Source organism: Oryctolagus cuniculus, chromosome 4 (genome assembly GCF_051225735.1).
Source record: "Oryctolagus cuniculus isolate XC-2025 breed Fujian yellow rabbit chromosome 4, ASM5122573v1, whole genome shotgun sequence".
Classification (NCBI taxonomy): domain Eukaryota; kingdom Metazoa; phylum Chordata; class Mammalia; order Lagomorpha; family Leporidae; genus Oryctolagus; species Oryctolagus cuniculus.
The window spans coordinates 174,804,893-174,822,549 of record NC_142870.1 but is presented as its reverse complement, the minus strand read 5'-3'; the positions used below and the strand labels follow the sequence as shown (position 1 = coordinate 174,822,549).

Genomic DNA, 17,657 nt, shown 5'->3' with positions numbered 1-17,657 from the left:
TCATCTTTATGCCATTGAATTCTAACTTAATTGTATTGTAGTCAGAAAACATATGCTGTATGATTTCAATGCTTTGAAGTTTATAGATAATTTGGTTTTGGCTCAATATATTGAAAATGTTCTTTATGTACTTGTAAAGAATTTATCTTCTGCCATTGTGGGGTGCAATAGTCTACATATACCCTTTCGGTAGAGAAAGTTCATCGTGTGATATCAGTATTCCATATCCCTGTTTATTGTCGCCTGCTGTTTGTTCTAGCGGTTACTGGGGGATGATGTATAAAAATATCTCCCAGCTCTGATTATGGGTCTGTCTGGAGGCCGCATTACCAAGTGCATACATATTTTTAAGTTGCTGTGTCTTCCTAATAAAGTGAAACTTCTGTAAGATTGACCTTCTTTATCTCTAGAAATGTTTTTTGCCTTAAAAAAAAATCTCTTTTGCCTGACGTTGATTAAATACCTTTGCATCCTTTTGGCTTAGAATTTGCCAGCTATGTTTTTATCTGCTGTTGTACTGACAGTCTTTGTGATCCTTAGGGCTTTTATGTGTCTCTGGCAAATAGCACACGCTCAAGTTTTGGGCTGGTATTTGGTTCTGACAATCCAGGCTTTGTCTTCTAGCCAGAACATTAAGTGCACTTATTTTACTGTGAAGCCTGATGTATTTGGACAGGTGTGAAGCCGGGTCTCTCTCGCTCCTTGATTTTAACGTGGTGATTTCTCTTTGTTCTGTTTCCCGACTTTGCTGCTTTGAAAACTGAAAACTCTGCTTTGGGTCTTCTAGTAGTTGCCTTGGAAGTGACAGCATAAGTGCAACTTAATCAAAGTCAACAGCTGGATAAAATCTTCACCCCCCCCAACACCTTTTCATTCCAGTTACCCCTCCCCTTGACTTATTATCATGCTAAGTATTTTAACTTTATCTTGATTTTAACCTTTTTTTTTTTTCACTAACTAGTGGTAAATATTGCTGTTATATCAACAGTCCCAAAAACTCAGTAGTTTAACCCAATAAAGTTTTATCCCTCACTCACCTGATGGAAGCCAGGCAGCTCTCATGGGACATCTTCAAGGAGTGACTGACCCATACCTGAAGAAAGCCTTCAGCCCTCAGAGTTTCTTCTTGTTTGTGCAAAATCATGAGTCCAGGGGTTTTTGGTTTTTTTTTTTTCTATCTTAAAGTGTGGAAATGTTCTTAATCAGGGCTCCTGGTTTATTTCGCGGTACAGATCCTTGCAGTGGCTCCAGACTGCTCCTGTGCTACACATTCAACGTATTTTTGTTGACAGAGTCCTCAGTTCCACGTTATTTCTCTGCTTGCTCTCTGTCCCTGTGCCTTTCTCTCTCAAGACAAATGGTGGCTCTCCCATTAACACATGATCTTTGCCGGAGTTGCTCATCCATTGGAAAAGCGAATCAGTCTTCAGCAGTTAGAGGTCTGACCCCATTGCTTGCTCCCTGGGATCAGGAGGCACTAGACTTCCCCAAATTTTTAAGGCACTTTATCTGTGTTCTAGGTTCTTTTATTTCTAACAAACCAGCAAAATCTTTCCTGGAGTTGTGTCTTTTTGTAGTATTGAGACAAATAGTCTGAATTACAACTGACACACAATACCAAGGTTTTACAAACCCTTCCACCTGGGCAGTTGGCTCAGAGGATTATGATCTGCCTCCAGAATTTTTGCAAGCTAGACTTTTGCCATGAAAATTAACACAGAGCAAGCCTTGTCCAGCCTGCCTTCTCGGCTTTCTTGTCCAACACATGACCACTAAGCCAGTGCCGCACATTGGACGTTTTCCAAATGACGGTGCCTTTTCGTTGTATTCGTTTCCACATTAATCAGGAGACGTACAGCTAACTGCAGCAATCTCTCAATCCCCAACCCAAATCTGTGACTTAAAGTAGTAGAGGTTCAACAGGCAGCTGTCCTGGGAGCGTCTGCTCTGTGATGACGCCGAGAGGCAGGATGACCTCATCTTGTGAGGACACGAGCCTCAGTGGATGCCTCTGTGGTGTCCGCGGAAGGAAAGGAGAAACGCCAGGGGCTTGTGGCTGCACCTGAAGATAATGTACACCCCTAATGCCTCTATCTCCATCCCAGGGCCAAAATCCGATACTGCGTTCCCACCACTTGCAAGCTGTAACGCAGTCTGCCTGCGCATCTGGGAGTCTCCACCACACCCCGTGAGACATCACTGTGGTGTTCATTTCATGTCCGTTGGGTTTCATTCTCACACTTAGCACTTGCTTGCTCTTCATACCTTGTGTATCACACCTTCCTTCTGGGATGGTTCTCCATCTGGCTAATGTGCCTTCTTTAGAATCTCTGAGTAAGTGCAGTAAGCTCTCTGTTTTGTTTATCTGAGATCTGCCTTGGCTTTCCTCTTGTCTTTGAGAGATATTCCTATGGGTATGAGCTCTTGAGTGATGGTTTCATCTCCACTGTTGCTGATGAGCCATCAGCTTTTCATTTTGCTGTTGTTGCCTTTCTCTGGGTTCTTTTAAACCTTGTCTTTGTCTCCAGTGTTCTGCAATTGCACTATAAAGTGTCTCGGTATAAATTTATTTTTATTTCTAATGTGTAGAATACATTGGTTTTCTGAATCTATAGATTTTCTTGAGTTCTAGAAAGTTCCCAGACATTATCTGTAGCCTCCACTCCATTCTTTCTTTCCTTCTGGACTCTGACTCTGTCACTCATCCCTCCACATCTCTTAGGTCATTTTTGTTGTTGTTGTTGTTTATTTTTTCCTTCAAGCTCTTTTAATCTTTTTTTCCTTATACCCCACACACCATTTCCCTTATTATTTTTTCCCAAAGAAATCTTTTATTTATTGAGTTCAAGTTTCATAAGTACAACTTTAAGAATATAGTGATTCTTCCCACCATACCCACCCCCTTCCCCTACTCCCACCCCACCTCCTCCTCCCTCTCTCATTCCCAGTCCCATTTCTCCATTAAGATTCATTTTCAGTTAACTTTATACACAGAAGACCAACTGTATACTAAGTAAAGATCTCAACATTTTGTGCGCACACACACAAAAAAAACTTTTTGAGAACAAGCTTTATAGTTAACTCTCATAATAACAAATTGAGGACAGAGGTCCTGCATGGGAAGTTAGTGCGCAGTGACTCCTGTTATTAATTTGACAATTAACACTCCTATGTGTGATGTCAGTGATCACCTGAGGCTCTTGACATGAGCTGCCTAGGCTGTGGAAGCCTTTTGAGTCAACAAACTCTGTCAGGGTTTAGACAAGGCCAGAAGCAAAGTGGAAGTTCTCTCCTCCCTTTAGAGAAAAGTGCATCCTTCTTTGATGGCCACGTCTTTCCGCTGGGGTCTCACTCACAGAGATCCTTCATGTAGAACATTTTTTTGCCACAGTGTCTTGGCTTTCCATGCCTGAAATGCTATCACGGGCTTTTCAGCCAGACCAGGAAGTTTTAAGGGCTGATTCTGAGGTCAGAGTGTTATTTAAAGCGATTATCATTCTGTGAGTCTGATGTGTCGGCTGCTTCCCATGTTGGAACATTTTCTTTTTGATTCTATCTATATTATTACCAGGCACTTGATCTTATTTATATGATCATGTTAACACTTAATCCTATCTATATGTTCAGTTTAACACTTAATATGATCACTTTAACAATTAAGATGGCATTTCTACCACCCAGCTTAATGGGATTTGGGGTCCCATGACAAGTTTTTAAACTATACCCTCTGAAGTAAGTCCATAGGACTGTATGCAGAACTATACAGCTTTACAGTTACAAACTTCCTCCTCCCTCTTATTCCCACTCTTATTTTTTACTGAGATCTGACTTTATATTCATGATTAACTCTATGTTAAGTGAAGAGTTCAACAAATAGTATGAAGAAAAAAAAGACGAAACTATCCCTCCGCAGTTAAGACAAGGGCTGTTCAAGTCATTGCTTCTCAAAGTGTCAATTTCACTTCAATAAATTTCATTTCAGGTGCACACAGATAAGGGAGAGCACATGGTATTTCTCCCTTTGGGACTGGCTTATTTCACTAATTGTGATGTTTTCCAGATTCATTCATTTTGTTGCAAGTGACCAGATTTTTTTTTTAACCACTATGGAGCATTCCATAGTGTACATATCCCATGATATCTTTATCCAGTCTTCAGTTGATGGGCATTTAGGTTGATTCCATGTCTTAGCTATTGTAAATTGAGCTGAAATAAACATGGAGGTGCAGATAACTCTTGCTTACTGATACTGATTTCATTTCTCTTGAGTAAATTCCCAGGAGTGGGATGGCTGGGTCATTTGGTAGGTCTATATCCAGATTTCTAGGGTATCTCCGTACTGTCTTCCATGTTGGTTTTACCAGTTTGCATTCCCACCAGCAGTGGACTAGGGTACCTTTTTCCCCTAGTCTATAAGGTTTCTGATGAGAAGTCCACTGTGAGTCTAATTGGAGATCCTCTGAGAGTAATCTGGTGTTTCTCTCTTGCACATTTTAGAATCTGTTCTTTGTTTCACTGTGGTGAGTTTGATTACAATGCATTGTGGTGAAGATCTTTTCTGGTAATGTTTATTATGAGTTCTGTGTGCTTCCTGTACTTGGATGTCCCTTTCTTTCTCCAGATTAGGAAAGTTTTCTGTTATTATTTCACTAAAAAGGCCTTCTAATCCTTCCCCTCTTTCCACGCCTTCAGGAACTCCTGTAACCCATATGCTGGGGCATTTAATAGTATCCTGTAGATTCCCAACAGTGTTTTTTAGTTTTCTAATTTCTTCTTGTGTTTAATCTGACTGTGTATTTTCCTGTGCTTTGTCTTCTAAGTTGGATATTCTTTGTTCTGCTTCACTGATTCTGTTAAGGCTTTCCACTGCATTTTTATTTGTTCTATTGAAATCTTCACTTCAAAGATTTAATTTTATTTCTCTTTAAGATCTCAATTTCATGGGAGAAATTTTCTTTCGTGTCATGTATAGATTTCATTAGTTCATGCATTCACTTCTGAATACTTCTCAGTAATTCTATGATCAATTCTTAAAATCTGATTTCTGACATTTCTTCAATATCATCATCTTCACAATCTAGTATTGAAGTGTTGTGTTCTTTGGGGGCTCATATTGTCTTCCTTATTCTTGTTTCTTGAATTGGTGTGTTTGTTATTCCGCATTTATGGAGATACTCGTTGGTATCTTCTTTGTTTTTTTCACTGGGGCAGCTTTTGTTTTTGGACTGTGTCTGTGTGGATTAGTAGTGTCTGCTTTCAGGGAATGCCTAAGAGGCATGTGGCGTGTGAGGCCAAGGAGCTGTGTTCAGTGCTCCAGGGTGAAGGGCCTGTCTGAGGTGACACTCCCAGGTTTGGCGTGGTAAATCAATCTCTCTCTCTCTTATCAGATGGAGGCTTGTTCTTGTCTGTTGGGGTAGACTCAGCTGAGTCCCCTTGAAGGAGACCAGTCCTGGATGCTAGCCCTTGTGAGTGTATTATTTGTCTGCTGTGCCACAAGGACCACACAAAGGATCTGTGCAGTCCTTGGTCTAAGCTCAGATTCCCCAGCAGTGTCCCTCACCAGGTAAGCAGGGAGCCCTGATTGTGTGGAGCCTCCCACAGTGACTCCTAAGGTCCCAGCCACACGAGGACTCCTCCCAGGCAGCATCAGTGTTTCACAGCCCTGCCGCACAAGCCTCCCACAGTCACGGGCACCCAGCCTCTGTCTGTTCTCCCCACCAGACTCAGGAGTCTCCACTTGGCTGGTTGCTGGGTGCAGACACAGCTGGCCCTCTTACATCATTTTGAACTTTTCCATCTCACATTTACGTGGGCTGCATTATAGATCATTTCTTTCGATTTATCTTCAGTTCATCAAACTTCCCTGTGTCAAATGTGCTATAAAACTCCTCCAAGAGGCCGGCGCCGCGACTCACTAGGCTAATCCTCCACCTTGCAGCGCTGGCACACCAGGTCCTAGTCCCGGTCGGGGCACCGGATTCTGTACCGGTTGCCCCTCTTCCAGGCCAGCTCTCTGCTGTGGCCAGGAAGGCAGTGGAGGATGGCCCAAGTGCTTGGGCCCCGCACCCCATGGGAGACCAGGAGAAGCACCTGGCTCCTGCCATCGGATCAGCGTGGTTCGCCGGCTGCAGCGCGCTGGCCGTGGCGGCCATTGGAGAGTGAACCAACGGCAAAGGAAGACCTTTCTCTCTGTCTCTCTCTCACTGTCCACTCTGCCTGTCAAAAAATAAAAATAAAAAAAAAATCTTGAAAAAAAAAAAACTCCTACAAGAGATTTTTTTCTTTTTTTTTTATTTAATGAATATAAATTTCCAAAGTACGGCTTATGGATTACAATGGCCATTTCCAAAGTACGGCTTATGGATTACAATGGCTTATTTCACTCAGCATGATGTGTTCCAGATTCCTCCATTTTGTTGCAAATGACTGGATTTCATTGTTTCTTACTGTGGTATAGTGTTCTAAAGAGTACATATCCCATAATTTCTTTATCCAGTCTACCGTTGATGGGCATTTAGGTTGGTTCCAGGTCTTGGCTATTGTGAATTGAGCTACAATAAACATTAGGGTGCAGACCGCTTTTTTGTTTGCCAATTTAAATTCCTTTGGGTAAATTCCAAGGAGTGGGATGGCTGGGTCGAACGGTAGGGTTATATTCAGGTTTCTGAGGAATCTCCAGACTGACTTCCATAGTGGCTTGACCAGTTTGCATTCCCACCAACAGTGGGTTAGTGTCCCTTTTTCCCCACATCCTCTCCAGCATCTGTTGTTGGTAGATTTCTGTATGTGAGCCATTCTAACCGGGGTGAGGTGAAACCTCATTGTGGTTTTGATTTGCATTTCCCTGATTGCTAATGACCTTGAACATTTTTTCATGTGTCTGTTGGCCATTTGGATTTCCTCTTTTGAAAAATGTCTATTGATGGCCGGCGCCGCGGCTCACTGAGCTAATCCTCCGCCTAGCGGCGCCGGCACACCGGGTTCTAGTCCCGGTCGGGGCGCCGGATTCTGTCCCGGTTGCCCCTCTTCCAGGCCAGCTCTCTGCTGTGGCCAGGGAGTGCAGTGGAGGATGGCCCAAGTGCTTGGGCCCTGCACCCCATGGGAGACCAGGAAAAGCACCTGGCTCCTGGCTCCTGCCATCGGATCAGCGCGGTGCGCGGCGGCCATTGGAGGGTGAACCAACGGCAAAGGAAGACCTTTCTCTCTGTCTCTCTCTCTCACTGTCCACTCTGCCTGTCAAAAAATAATAAAAAAATAAAAAAAAGAAAAAAAAAAAGAAAAATGTCTATTGAGGTCCTTGGCCCATCTCTTAAGTGGGTTGCTTGTTTTGTTTTTGTGGAGTTTCTTGATCTCTTTGTAGATTCTGGTTATTAACCCTTTATCTGTTGCATAGTTTGCAAATATTTTTTCCCATTCTGTCGGTTGTCAAGAGATTTTTAATCTTAAGTATTATGTTTTTCATTTGTCAAGGCTCTTTTATTTATTTTTCAAATTTTCTTATGGTTTCTTGTTCTCTGCACATAGCCTCAGGTTTAATTTTATTTCTTAAAACCTATTATCCCTAATTATATTGCAGTCTTGGGGTAACCACCTTGCTGTGTGAATGACTGCTGCCAGGTTTCTCCTGGATCCCTCTCACCCCTGGTGCCTGTGTGTGTGTGTGTGTGTGTGTGCACGCATGCTCATTTGGTTGGCAGGGTAGTTTTTACAAAAACTCTCAGACACCTTTAGAGGGAATCCTTTAAAACCTGGAATGAAGACAGGTTCTTCCAGAGAGTATTTCGTTTATATCCGCAGGGCACTTTGTAAGATTCCTCTAAGTTAAATGCTCACTTGAAATACCTTAGCAGTGTGAAGCCCAGCTAAAAGCCTGTGTGAGAAGCGCTTTGCAGTTCCAAACTCTCAGTGTCTGTTCGCCCCTTCTGCCTGGTGGCCAGCACTGGAGTGCAGCTCCCCTGCTCCCCTGCGTCCTGCTGGGCAGTGTCTGGCTCGTCCTGGGAGGCACCAGCTCTTTGGAACCAGTCTGTGAGGGGCTCCAGTGTTGGTGAGACCAGTACCTTTCACACACATGCATTGTGTTCCTGCTCCCGTGCTTCAGAGACCCCTGCTGCCTCCATGTAGGCCCACGCCATCGCGTAAAGGTCTCCAGAGAGAAGCTGATTTTAGCAAACAGCTCGGCTCTCTGGGTTTCTCTGGGTTCCTGTAATTTCATTTCTGCCTGCAGAATTCCTTACTTTATTGACAGGTCATCGAAACACTGAAGATTTTGTTTTCCAGCCTTTTAGGTGTTATTTGGCAAAAATGAGACTGAAGGGATCCAGCCTAGTCTTCCATATTACCTGCAGATAACCATCCCTGGTACCAGGGACAAATCCCACTTGGTTCAGGTGAATGATCTTCCTGATGTTGGATTTGATTAGCTAATATTTTGTTGAGGGTTTTGCATCTATGTTCATCAGGGATATTGGTCCACAGTTCTCTTTCTCTGTTGTTCCTTTTTCTGGTTTAGGAATTAGGAGTTTGGGAGGATTCCCGCCTTTTCAATTGTTTTGAATAACTTGAGAAGAATTAGAATTAGCTCTTCCTTATTTGTCTGGTGGAATTTAGCAATTAAGCCATCCAATCCTGGGCTTTTCTGTTTTGGGAGGGTCTTTATTACCAATTCAGTCTCCGTCTTGGTTGTTGGGCTGCTTAGGTGTTCTGTGTCTTCATGATTCAACTTTCAATTTTGGAAGGTTGTGTGTGTCCAGGAATCTATCCACTTGATCTTCTTTTTCCATTTCTTCTAGATTTTCTGATTTGTTGATATATAGCTCTTTGTTGTAATTTCTGATGATTCTTCTTATTTCTGTGGTATCTGTTGTTAAATTCCTTTTTCTTCTCTGATTCTATTGATTTGGGTCTTCTCCCTCCTTTTTTGATTTGTTGGGCCAATGGTGTATCAATTTTGTTTATTTTGTCAAAAATAGCTTTTCATTCCATGGATCTTTTGTGTTTTTGGGGGGGTTTCAATTTTATTTATTTCTTCTCTGTTTTTTTAAATATTTATTTGTTTATTTTAAAGTCAGAGTTACACAGAGAGAGAAGGGGAGAGAGAGAGGTCTTCCATCTGCTGGTACACTCCCCAATTGGCTGCAACAGCCAGAGCTGCACCAATCCAAAGCCAGGATCCAGGAGCTTCTTGCAGGTCTCCCTCGCAGGTGCAGGGGCCCAAGGACAACTTCCACTGCTTTCCCAGGCCATAGCAGAGAGCTGGTTGGAACTGTAGCAGCCAGGTCTTGAACTGGGGCCCATATGTGATGCCGGCACGGCAGGCAGCAGCTTTACTTGCCACACCACAGCACTAGCCCCTTTTGTTTATCTTTTAACAGTTTTTTATGTTAAAGTCTATTTTGTCTGATATTAGGATGGCTACACCTGCTCGTTTCTACTTCTGTCAGCATGGAATATCTTTTTCTATCCTCTCTTTCAGCCTGCAGGTATCTTTGTAGAATTCTGTAGAATTTCCACTGTGACTTTCTCTCTAGCTCTCCCCTGAGAATGTACATCCTACACTTTTTTTTTTTTTTTTAATTTTTTACCCCTAGCCTAGAGCGGTACAGCCTTCCCTATTCCGCCATCTTGGAATTCCTTACAGTTTACTAACAGTTTAGCATGAGCTTAATTCTGCACAACAAAATGCCATCTAAGGGGATTCTAATGCTAATTGCTAACACTCTCCCACAACTAACTAAGGCACTGGTAGAAACCTTAGCCAGCGGTGATTAAGGCAGGGGCCACTGCCTGGTGTTTTTGCTCAGGTGCTAAAGAGCACGTCCTTGTATCCCTCCCTGTCCCCATCGTGCCTGCAAGTCTTTATGGTGTGGTGGGCAGCTGTTATCAGTGTCAGAGACTGTTCTGGCCTCTGCTTTTGCACTTGTCCAGAATATGCAGTGAGAATGGCGACTTTCATCACTGTATTATTAACTACATTCCCCCAATACCCTCCAAGAAAGTGGCCAATGCCCAGTTTCCACTGGTCTCCATCAGCTACCTCTGCATCCAGTCTAAGAGCACCTTCCAGATCACCTCTAAGGTGAACACAGACCCCTCCCCATCACACAGAGGAGTGGATGTGGTACTTCCTGCGTCAGAGGGCTCCACCTGCCTATTGGACAACACACTGGTTGCTGCTCACTTCTGTTCAGCTCCACACCCTAGCGCCCAAGCCGGAGTCTGGCTCATAGTGGACGCTCCACAAGTATACCTTGACTGGTGACAGACGAGAGCTCAGATACTCTCTCTAATAACGGACCATACATGTTCTTTTTAAACATTCATTTATCTTTATTCACAGTGCTTTCTCTCTTATGGGACTCAGCATATTTGACTCCCTGAGTCTTCCTCTTGTCTCAGTAACTAGGACAGGAACCCACAGCCACATACATCACAGGCCAGCACACGTGTTTCTGGTGTTTGTTAAAGTGGGGAGGTTCACTGCGTTGGTCGGCTAGAACTCCTGAATCTTGTATCCATGAAACTATGTACACTTGCAGTTTCAGAGCTGGGAGGGGCAGCAGACGGTGTTCACTGCCCCAAAGTGAGCAGTGCCCAGTTGGTTGCAGTGGGCCATGCCTTGGTGGAATTGGCCAGCCTCTCTTCCAGTCAAAAGCAAGCCTGCTCTCACTTGTGAGCCCACTCTAACCCCACCATACCCCTACAGGGAGGGACCACCCACTTCAGGACGGATCAGGCTTGTGGCTATTTAACAGTAAATGTGGAAGACCACTACCCCGGCCTGAGACCCCAGCCAGTGAGGCACACTGAGGCTGGTCCGATTGTTGAGTAACTTGTGACCTGGGAAGAAAGGTTGCTGGAAGCAGCGTCCAGGGAGCCCTCTGTCTCCATGGAATGAGTTGTCCTATGCTTTTCCCAGCCCTCTGGTTTCCGATGACCACAGCTGCCACGGCCTAACCCCGCCTCTGGTTCCCTGCAGCTGCGGGTCTTCAAGCTGGCCAAGTCCTGGCCCACCCTGAACACGCTCATCAAGATCATCGGGAACTCAGTGGGGGCCCTGGGGAACCTCACCATCATCCTGGCCATCATCGTCTTCATCTTCGCCCTGGTTGGCAAGCAGCTCCTGGGCGAAAGCTACTTCCAAAACAGGGAGAAAATCTCTGAATCCAACGGGCAGCTGCCCCGCTGGCACATGCACGACTTCTTCCACTCCTTCCTCATCGTCTTCCGGATCCTCTGCGGAGAGTGGATCGAGAACATGTGGAGCTGCATGCAGGTCGGCCAGGCAGCCATGTGCCTCGTCCTCTTCTTGACGGTGATGGTGCTGGGGAACCTGGTGGTGAGTTGGGGCCGGCGGAGGGGGCGTCCGGGTTGACTTGCGCGCCGTTACCCCATACCGCACCCGCCGCCTGCAGAGTCTTCAGACTCAGACTGCCCGCCCCGCCCATTATGAGAACTGTGTCTTGGAAGGCAGCTGGACTCACAGGACACGGGCACAGCTGGCAGAGACAGACTGGTGTGGAGTCCCCCATCCCACTGCTTGCCAGCTGGGTGACCCATGGCAAGAGACTTAACCTCCTCGTGCTCTAACTTCCTTTAAAAACTGAGCAAACAGCGTTCACTCCCGGGCTTGCTGCAAATCGCCTGCCGCGGCGTCTGGGCCGCAGCAGGAACTGGCAGCTGTTGGAGGAGAGCTTCCCTTGCTCGCTCTGGGGCCGTGGAGGGAGGGACCCAACAGAGGAGTAAGAGCTGCTGCTCAGCACCCAGGAGGGCATGGGGATAGGCCCGTGGACAAGACGAAGGCCAGGGGCGGGGCCATGGACACTGGTAGCAGTATCCACTCCCGGGTCTGGGGCGGTCCCCTCTGGAGACCATCCTGCCAATCTGTTGTAACATCTCTTCCCCAGCCCCCACTTGCCCCCACCTGCTCTAGGGCCCCAGTCCTGCCTGGCCCTGCATGCCTGTGTGAGAGGAGCCCTGGGAGGTGGCCAACTTGGGTTCTTCTAGAAGGATCTGACAGGAGAATGCTAAGCCAAGACAGGATGTGAAACAAATTCAGACACTTTGAAGTCTTTCCCTCCTGGTCCCTGATCCAGAGATGCCTCCAGCCTGCATCCCCAAGCGTGGGGCTGAGCTCGCCTGTGGAGCCACAGGGGCCCCGACCCTCAGCCAGGAAGCGCGCCTCCCTCCACGCGTTCACATCCCTGCATCACTCAGTCTTCACAGGCACTCTGGGGGGTGGAAAGTCCCCAGCCCTGCTCACGTGTGAGGAGGGGGAGCATGTGAAGCCGGAAGCAGCAGGAGACGTGCCCAGGACCCCAGAGGCAGGAGTAGACGCGAGTGCATTAGCAGATGGGGTGACCCCAGTGCTGGCCCACACGGGCTCTTCCCTGCTGTCCCAGGGTGCCACCCTTGGCTCAGCAGGGAGATCTTCCTCCACGGGGGACAGCGTGCCCCCAGCCTTGTCCACAGGGCACAGGTCACCTGGGACATCCCCAGGGCTCTCCGGGAAGAGCATCGCGGGTGGGCAGGGAGAGGCCAGGACTGTGACCGTCCCGCCGTCCAGCCGCAGACATGGCTGCGGTGGGGCCCCGCTGGCTGATGGCTCCGTCTCCCCTCCCACCCCTTCCCCTCAGGTGCTCAACCTGTTCATCGCCCTGCTGCTCAACTCCTTCAGTGCCGACAACCTCACCGCCCCGGAGGAAGATGGGGAGGTGAACAACCTGCAGGTGGCCCTGGCGCGGATCCAGGTGTTCGGCCGGCGCGCCTGGCAGTCCCTCCGCAGCTTCTTCAGCAGGCACTGCCGGCTCCCCCCACCCAAGGCACAGCCCCCGCTGCCGGTGAAGCTGCCGCTGTCCAGCTCCAAAGCCGAGAACTGCATTGCTGCCGATGCGGCCGCGGGCAGCCCTGGAGGGCTCCCAGCTCCCCAGGGCCCCAAGGGTGGACCCGGCGATTTAATCAGCAGCTCCACCGTGTGGGTGTCTGTGCCCATTGCTGAGGGTGAATCCGACCTGGACGACTTGGAAGAGGACGGTGAACAGGAGCCCCAGAGCGCCGGGCAGGATGGGGTCCCCAGAGGACAGGTGAGGGCTCTGCCCTGGGACAGCCCCGGCCAAGGGGGAGGGACGGGGCAGAAGGGAGTCACAACTGAGGCCTTCCCACAGCCGGGCCGGCGTGGCCAGGCCGCAGGACACCTGGATATACGGGGGCGTAAACCGGCCCAAGGGCTCCAGAGCAGGTGGCCTTTGAACAGAACCTGAAAGAAAGGGGGCAGGCGGCTGGCGAGCCCCAGGCCACCTGGTGTGACACGTGGGGCTCATTCTCACCCAGCCGCCCCATTGGCTGGGCCCAGCCCAAGCCCTGTGCATGACATGCTGATGAGATTGCTCCGAGAACACGATGTTGTTCGGGAGCAGGGTTCCTGATGACTGCGTGACTCACGCAGCCAGCTTTGCCCAACAGGTGTCGCCGTGGGAAATGGCACACATTGCTTCCGGAGCCAAAGAATTCAAGGCACACATAAGCCCTTGGGGCCATCCACATTTTTCAATGCTTTTCACTATTCCTTACTATCTTAAGTTGGTATACGAGCCCTCACCACCCTCTTCTAAGTGACACACAGCGTGCACTTCTGCACGCTGCCGGAGGCCAGGGATCCCTGGGTGGCCCCTCGGGACATAGGGGCTGCCGGCCAGGCCGAGTGGCCTCAGGCCGCTGCTCTTCTGTGACCTCTCCCTACGCAGCTGTCGCTTCCCTGTGTGCCAGCAACCACCTCTCACAGGCCTTTGTCTGGGTGACAGCCGAGGGCAGGGCACTCCCACCCCACCCCAGAGGGAAGGACAGGAACTCTGTGGGCATTTTCAGTCACTTTGGGAGTTGGGGTGCTCCGGGTGACCAGGTCCACACCCAGTCTCACTCCTGGACAAGGAATACCCGGCACAGGCAGCACCAGCTGAGCCTAGTGCCGTGGCAGAGTGGTGTTTCATAAACGTGGGCGCGTTTCGTCAGAACCGCGGAGCGCTGGATCCTGCCATCTCAGGGTTGCAGGTGGGAGATGAGCAGGGAGGACGCATGGTTCTCCCGAGCTCGCACGGCTTCTGACGGAGCCAGGAGCCAGACACAGAGCCAGACACAGCACGCAGCACGCAGCACGCAGCACGCAGCACGCAGGCTGTGCCTGTCTGTGTGGTGGCTGCACACATGAAGCCCACGGGTGCCGGGAGCGAGCTCGTCCACTGGGGAAGTGGTCACCAAGGGTGGCCCAAGCACCCAGCTGGAACCCCCTCTCCCCAGCAGAAACAGCTGCAGCAAGTCGGGGCACCCGGGAGCCCTGGCTCTGGGACATCTTCCGAGGACCTGGCCCCGTACCTGCGGGAGAAGCGGGCCGACGAGGACGCGCTTCAGGTGCCCGCAGAGGTAGGTATGTGAGCGCCCCGAGGAGGTGGGCGCAGGCCGGGCCCCGAGCAGGGCCCCAAAGCGGGGGCGGCGCGGAGCGCTGCAGACTGCACCCAACCCTGTGCCTCACTTCTGGTCCTGGGGACCTTCTAAGTCCCCCCAGCCTCTGGCTCGGCAGCAGGGCCTCAGCATCCCCGCCCTGCCCAGGCCGGCGTGGGGACAGGAAGGCAGAGGGGGCCGTGCGGCAGCTGGGGGGCGCTCTGAACCTCGGTCTCTTCATCTGAGAAGCAGGCCGGCAGTGCCTGCTGCGTAGGTGACTTGGAAGCTCAGATGAGAGGGCGCGTGTCAGAGGTGTAGCTCAGAGCAGGTGCCCAGAGAGTGACAGCCAAGGAAGCAGAAACAAAAGACGACTCCCAAGGAAAGGCAGCCATCTCTCGGAGCCAGCCGATAAAAGCCGGAGGCGCCCACGGAGAAGCCTCCCCGACACCTCCCACCTCCCGGCAGTCTTTTGTCCCCATCCCGTCAGGGCTGAGGGATGCCTTACAAGAGGTAAAAATAAGCCGTGCCACTTGCGAGTCTCTGAAGACAGCCAGCTGTCAGGCACCCCGCGTCCATGAAGGGCTGGCAGCTCTAATACCCCAGGTATTAGAATCAAGAATCTGGTCAGCTGGCCACCGAGAACTGCCTGCAGGACAGGCCCAGGCTAGGCCAAGGTGAGGAAGCCATCATCCACCCCAGAGCCCCCCGAGCCCATCAGCCACGGGCTGTGTGCCTCAGGTGAGGCTGACCACAGCAGGACAGGGCCAAAGAGTGGCTGCGGTGGGAGCTGGAGGCGGTTTGGTCCCCACTGGGCGGGGCCGGCCCATCCCGCACACGCGTGGCCTGGGCCCTTCCACGTAATCCAAGCACTCCGCTATCAGCACACGCCTCGGTGCTGGCTTTGTTCCTGTGTTCCTGTCCATGACCCTGGCCAGGCAGGGAGGGGCCTGGCTGCGACAGACGGGGACCGACCCCAGCATTTGGATCCATTAGCCAGGCTATCGGGTGTACTAATGGGAGAACAGCTCCGACTCCTAATTGAATTGGTCAGCAGACATTACAGGCTGGCGCTGCCAGGAGGGCAGCAGAGGCCCTGCAGCATTGCTCCCTGATTAAATATTCAAGTCCAGCGAGAGCCAGGAGTCTTCATGGGCGTAATTACGGTGTCTCGGGCCGTCGCCAGCTCCATCAGGGCCCAGAGGTCTCCGCTGTGCACAGCTGAGCCTGAGCTCCACACCAGGGTCAGTGCCCGGGGCCTCCACTGTGGGGCACCCAACACACAAGGGGTGCCCGGCAGGTGCAGCTGCGGGAACCCACGCCCTCGGTGCTCCTGCCAGCCCCTGGCTGAGCCTGCAGTGACCGGCCCCCCCCAGAGCTGAGTTCACTGCCTTGGGCCTCTGCCCACAGGGCGTGGAGGACACCAGCTCCTCGGAGGGCAGCACGGTGGACTGCCTGGATCCTGAGGAGATCCTGCGCAAGATCCCGGAGCTGGCGGATGACCTGGAAGAGCCAGAGGACTGCTTCACAGACGGTAAAGCGGCAGCCTGGGCCAGCACCCGGCGCTGTCGGCTCCACGGGAGGCAAACAGGCTCAGGGCACCAGCACCAGACACGAGTGCCACGAGGCGCGGCAGCTGGCAGAGCTGCCTGCCTCTCACGCCACATCGGACACAGCACACGTCTTCCCCGGTGCACTTAGAAAGCCCTCCCCGAGTGACAAACCAGCCACCCTGGGCACCGGGGAGAGGGAGCCGCCGCCATAAATGCTTATGCGGGCGTGAGGGACCCGCGCGAGGCTCCCTCCATGCTTCTGTCACTCAAGGCAGAGCCTGTCTCCGACGCACCCTTTCTCAGCATGTGTTCGTACCATGAACACCTAAGCAGACAGTTCACGCAACAGTCATTGCAGCCTCGATTTTACAAAATACAAATGGGAAGAAAAACGAACGCACTTCTAGTTCCAGTTGACGCAGGCCTCATCCCGGCCACATGGTGACCCCTCGGTTAGGCATGGGTTCAAGGCACAGCCCCTCAGACGGCTCCAGCCCACAGCCGCTGGCTTGCCAGGTTCCCAGGGACCTGGGGTGGGGGCTAAGGACACAGACCACTGGTGTGTCCGTGAGGAGGAGGCTGGGCAGGACGACAGAGTGGCCAAGACCAGAGGAACGCCTGAGGCGCTGGGCTGTAGGACGGCCTGGGAGGAAACGCTTTGCTCCCATATTCCGAGAGAGGCTTCTCACCCAAAGGGCTGTGAGTGAGTTTCCCAGGACAGGGGTCTTTCTGTGGGGCTACAGCAGAAGTGGTCGTCTTTGCCTAATGGGACACCCACCATCGGCCACCTGTCCCCACAGGCTGCCTTCGCCGCTGTCCTTGTTGCAAAGTGAACACTGCCAAGTTCCCGTGGGCCGTGGGCTGGCAGGTGCGCAAGACCTGCTACCGCATCGTGGAGCACAGCTGGTTCGAGAGCTTCATCATCTTCATGATCCTGCTCAGCAGTGGGGCGCTGGTAAGGGAGGGGGCGTCTGCCCCAGAGCCCTCCAGGTGGGGTCTTCCAACCCAGAGGCCCTGGAGCTGCATCCAAGGGCTCCCCCGGCCTGTGCCTGCGAGGAGAGCCACAGGCCAGCATGAGGGCCCAGAGCATGGCAGGTGCCCGTGTTAGGGCCTGCTAACCCTGGCTACAAGCATGCCAGGCCCTGAATGTGTGCTTTCCACGTTAGAGCTGGAGAAACCAAGACAAAAGGGTCAAGGGGCTTGCTCAAGGTCACCCAGCTTATCAGCCGCAAAATCTAACTTTGCCTTTATTTGATCCCAAAGTCCCTGGCCTCCCAGCCTCTGACCTCCCAAAGCTGCTGGCCTCTGACAAACAGGACCGTCCTTCCTTGCCTTGTCCATCCACCTGCAACTGCTCTTTGGCCTTGCAAGCTCACGGAACATCGCTGCAGTGGCACCTCCCCAGGTGTGACCCCTTCTGGGGTGCCGAGGAGACAGACGTTTGGCCACTTCACAGAGCCTGGGTTCAGGTCCCAGCCTCACGCCCAATCCCAGCCTCCTGGCAGTGCACACCATGGGAGGCAGCAGTGTCGGCCCAGGTAGCTGGGTCCCTGCCACCCAAGTGGGGGTCCCTGGTTGAGTTCCTGGTTCCTGGCCTCAGCCTGGCTCAGCCTCAGCCGCTGTAGTCCTTTGGAGAGCGAGCCGTCAGATGGTAGGGCTTACCTGCGCTCCCTCTCC

General features: G+C 51.1%; 1 protein-coding gene across 1 annotated transcript in view; it reads left to right on the top strand.

Moving 5' to 3' along the window:
* The window catches only part of SCN10A (sodium voltage-gated channel alpha subunit 10), a 90,222-nt gene that overhangs the window by 55,122 nt on the left and 17,443 nt on the right, over positions 1-17,657 (top strand). Inside the window, exons 15-19 of the mRNA XM_089331375.1 lie at positions 10,976-11,335; positions 12,633-13,079; positions 14,290-14,412; positions 15,838-15,961; positions 16,781-16,935. Coding sequence (XP_089187501.1) covers positions 10,976-11,335; positions 12,633-13,079; positions 14,290-14,412; positions 15,838-15,961; positions 16,781-16,935 — 1,209 coding nt within the window. The remainder of the gene's footprint in view (positions 1-10,975; positions 11,336-12,632; positions 13,080-14,289; positions 14,413-15,837; positions 15,962-16,780; positions 16,936-17,657) is intronic.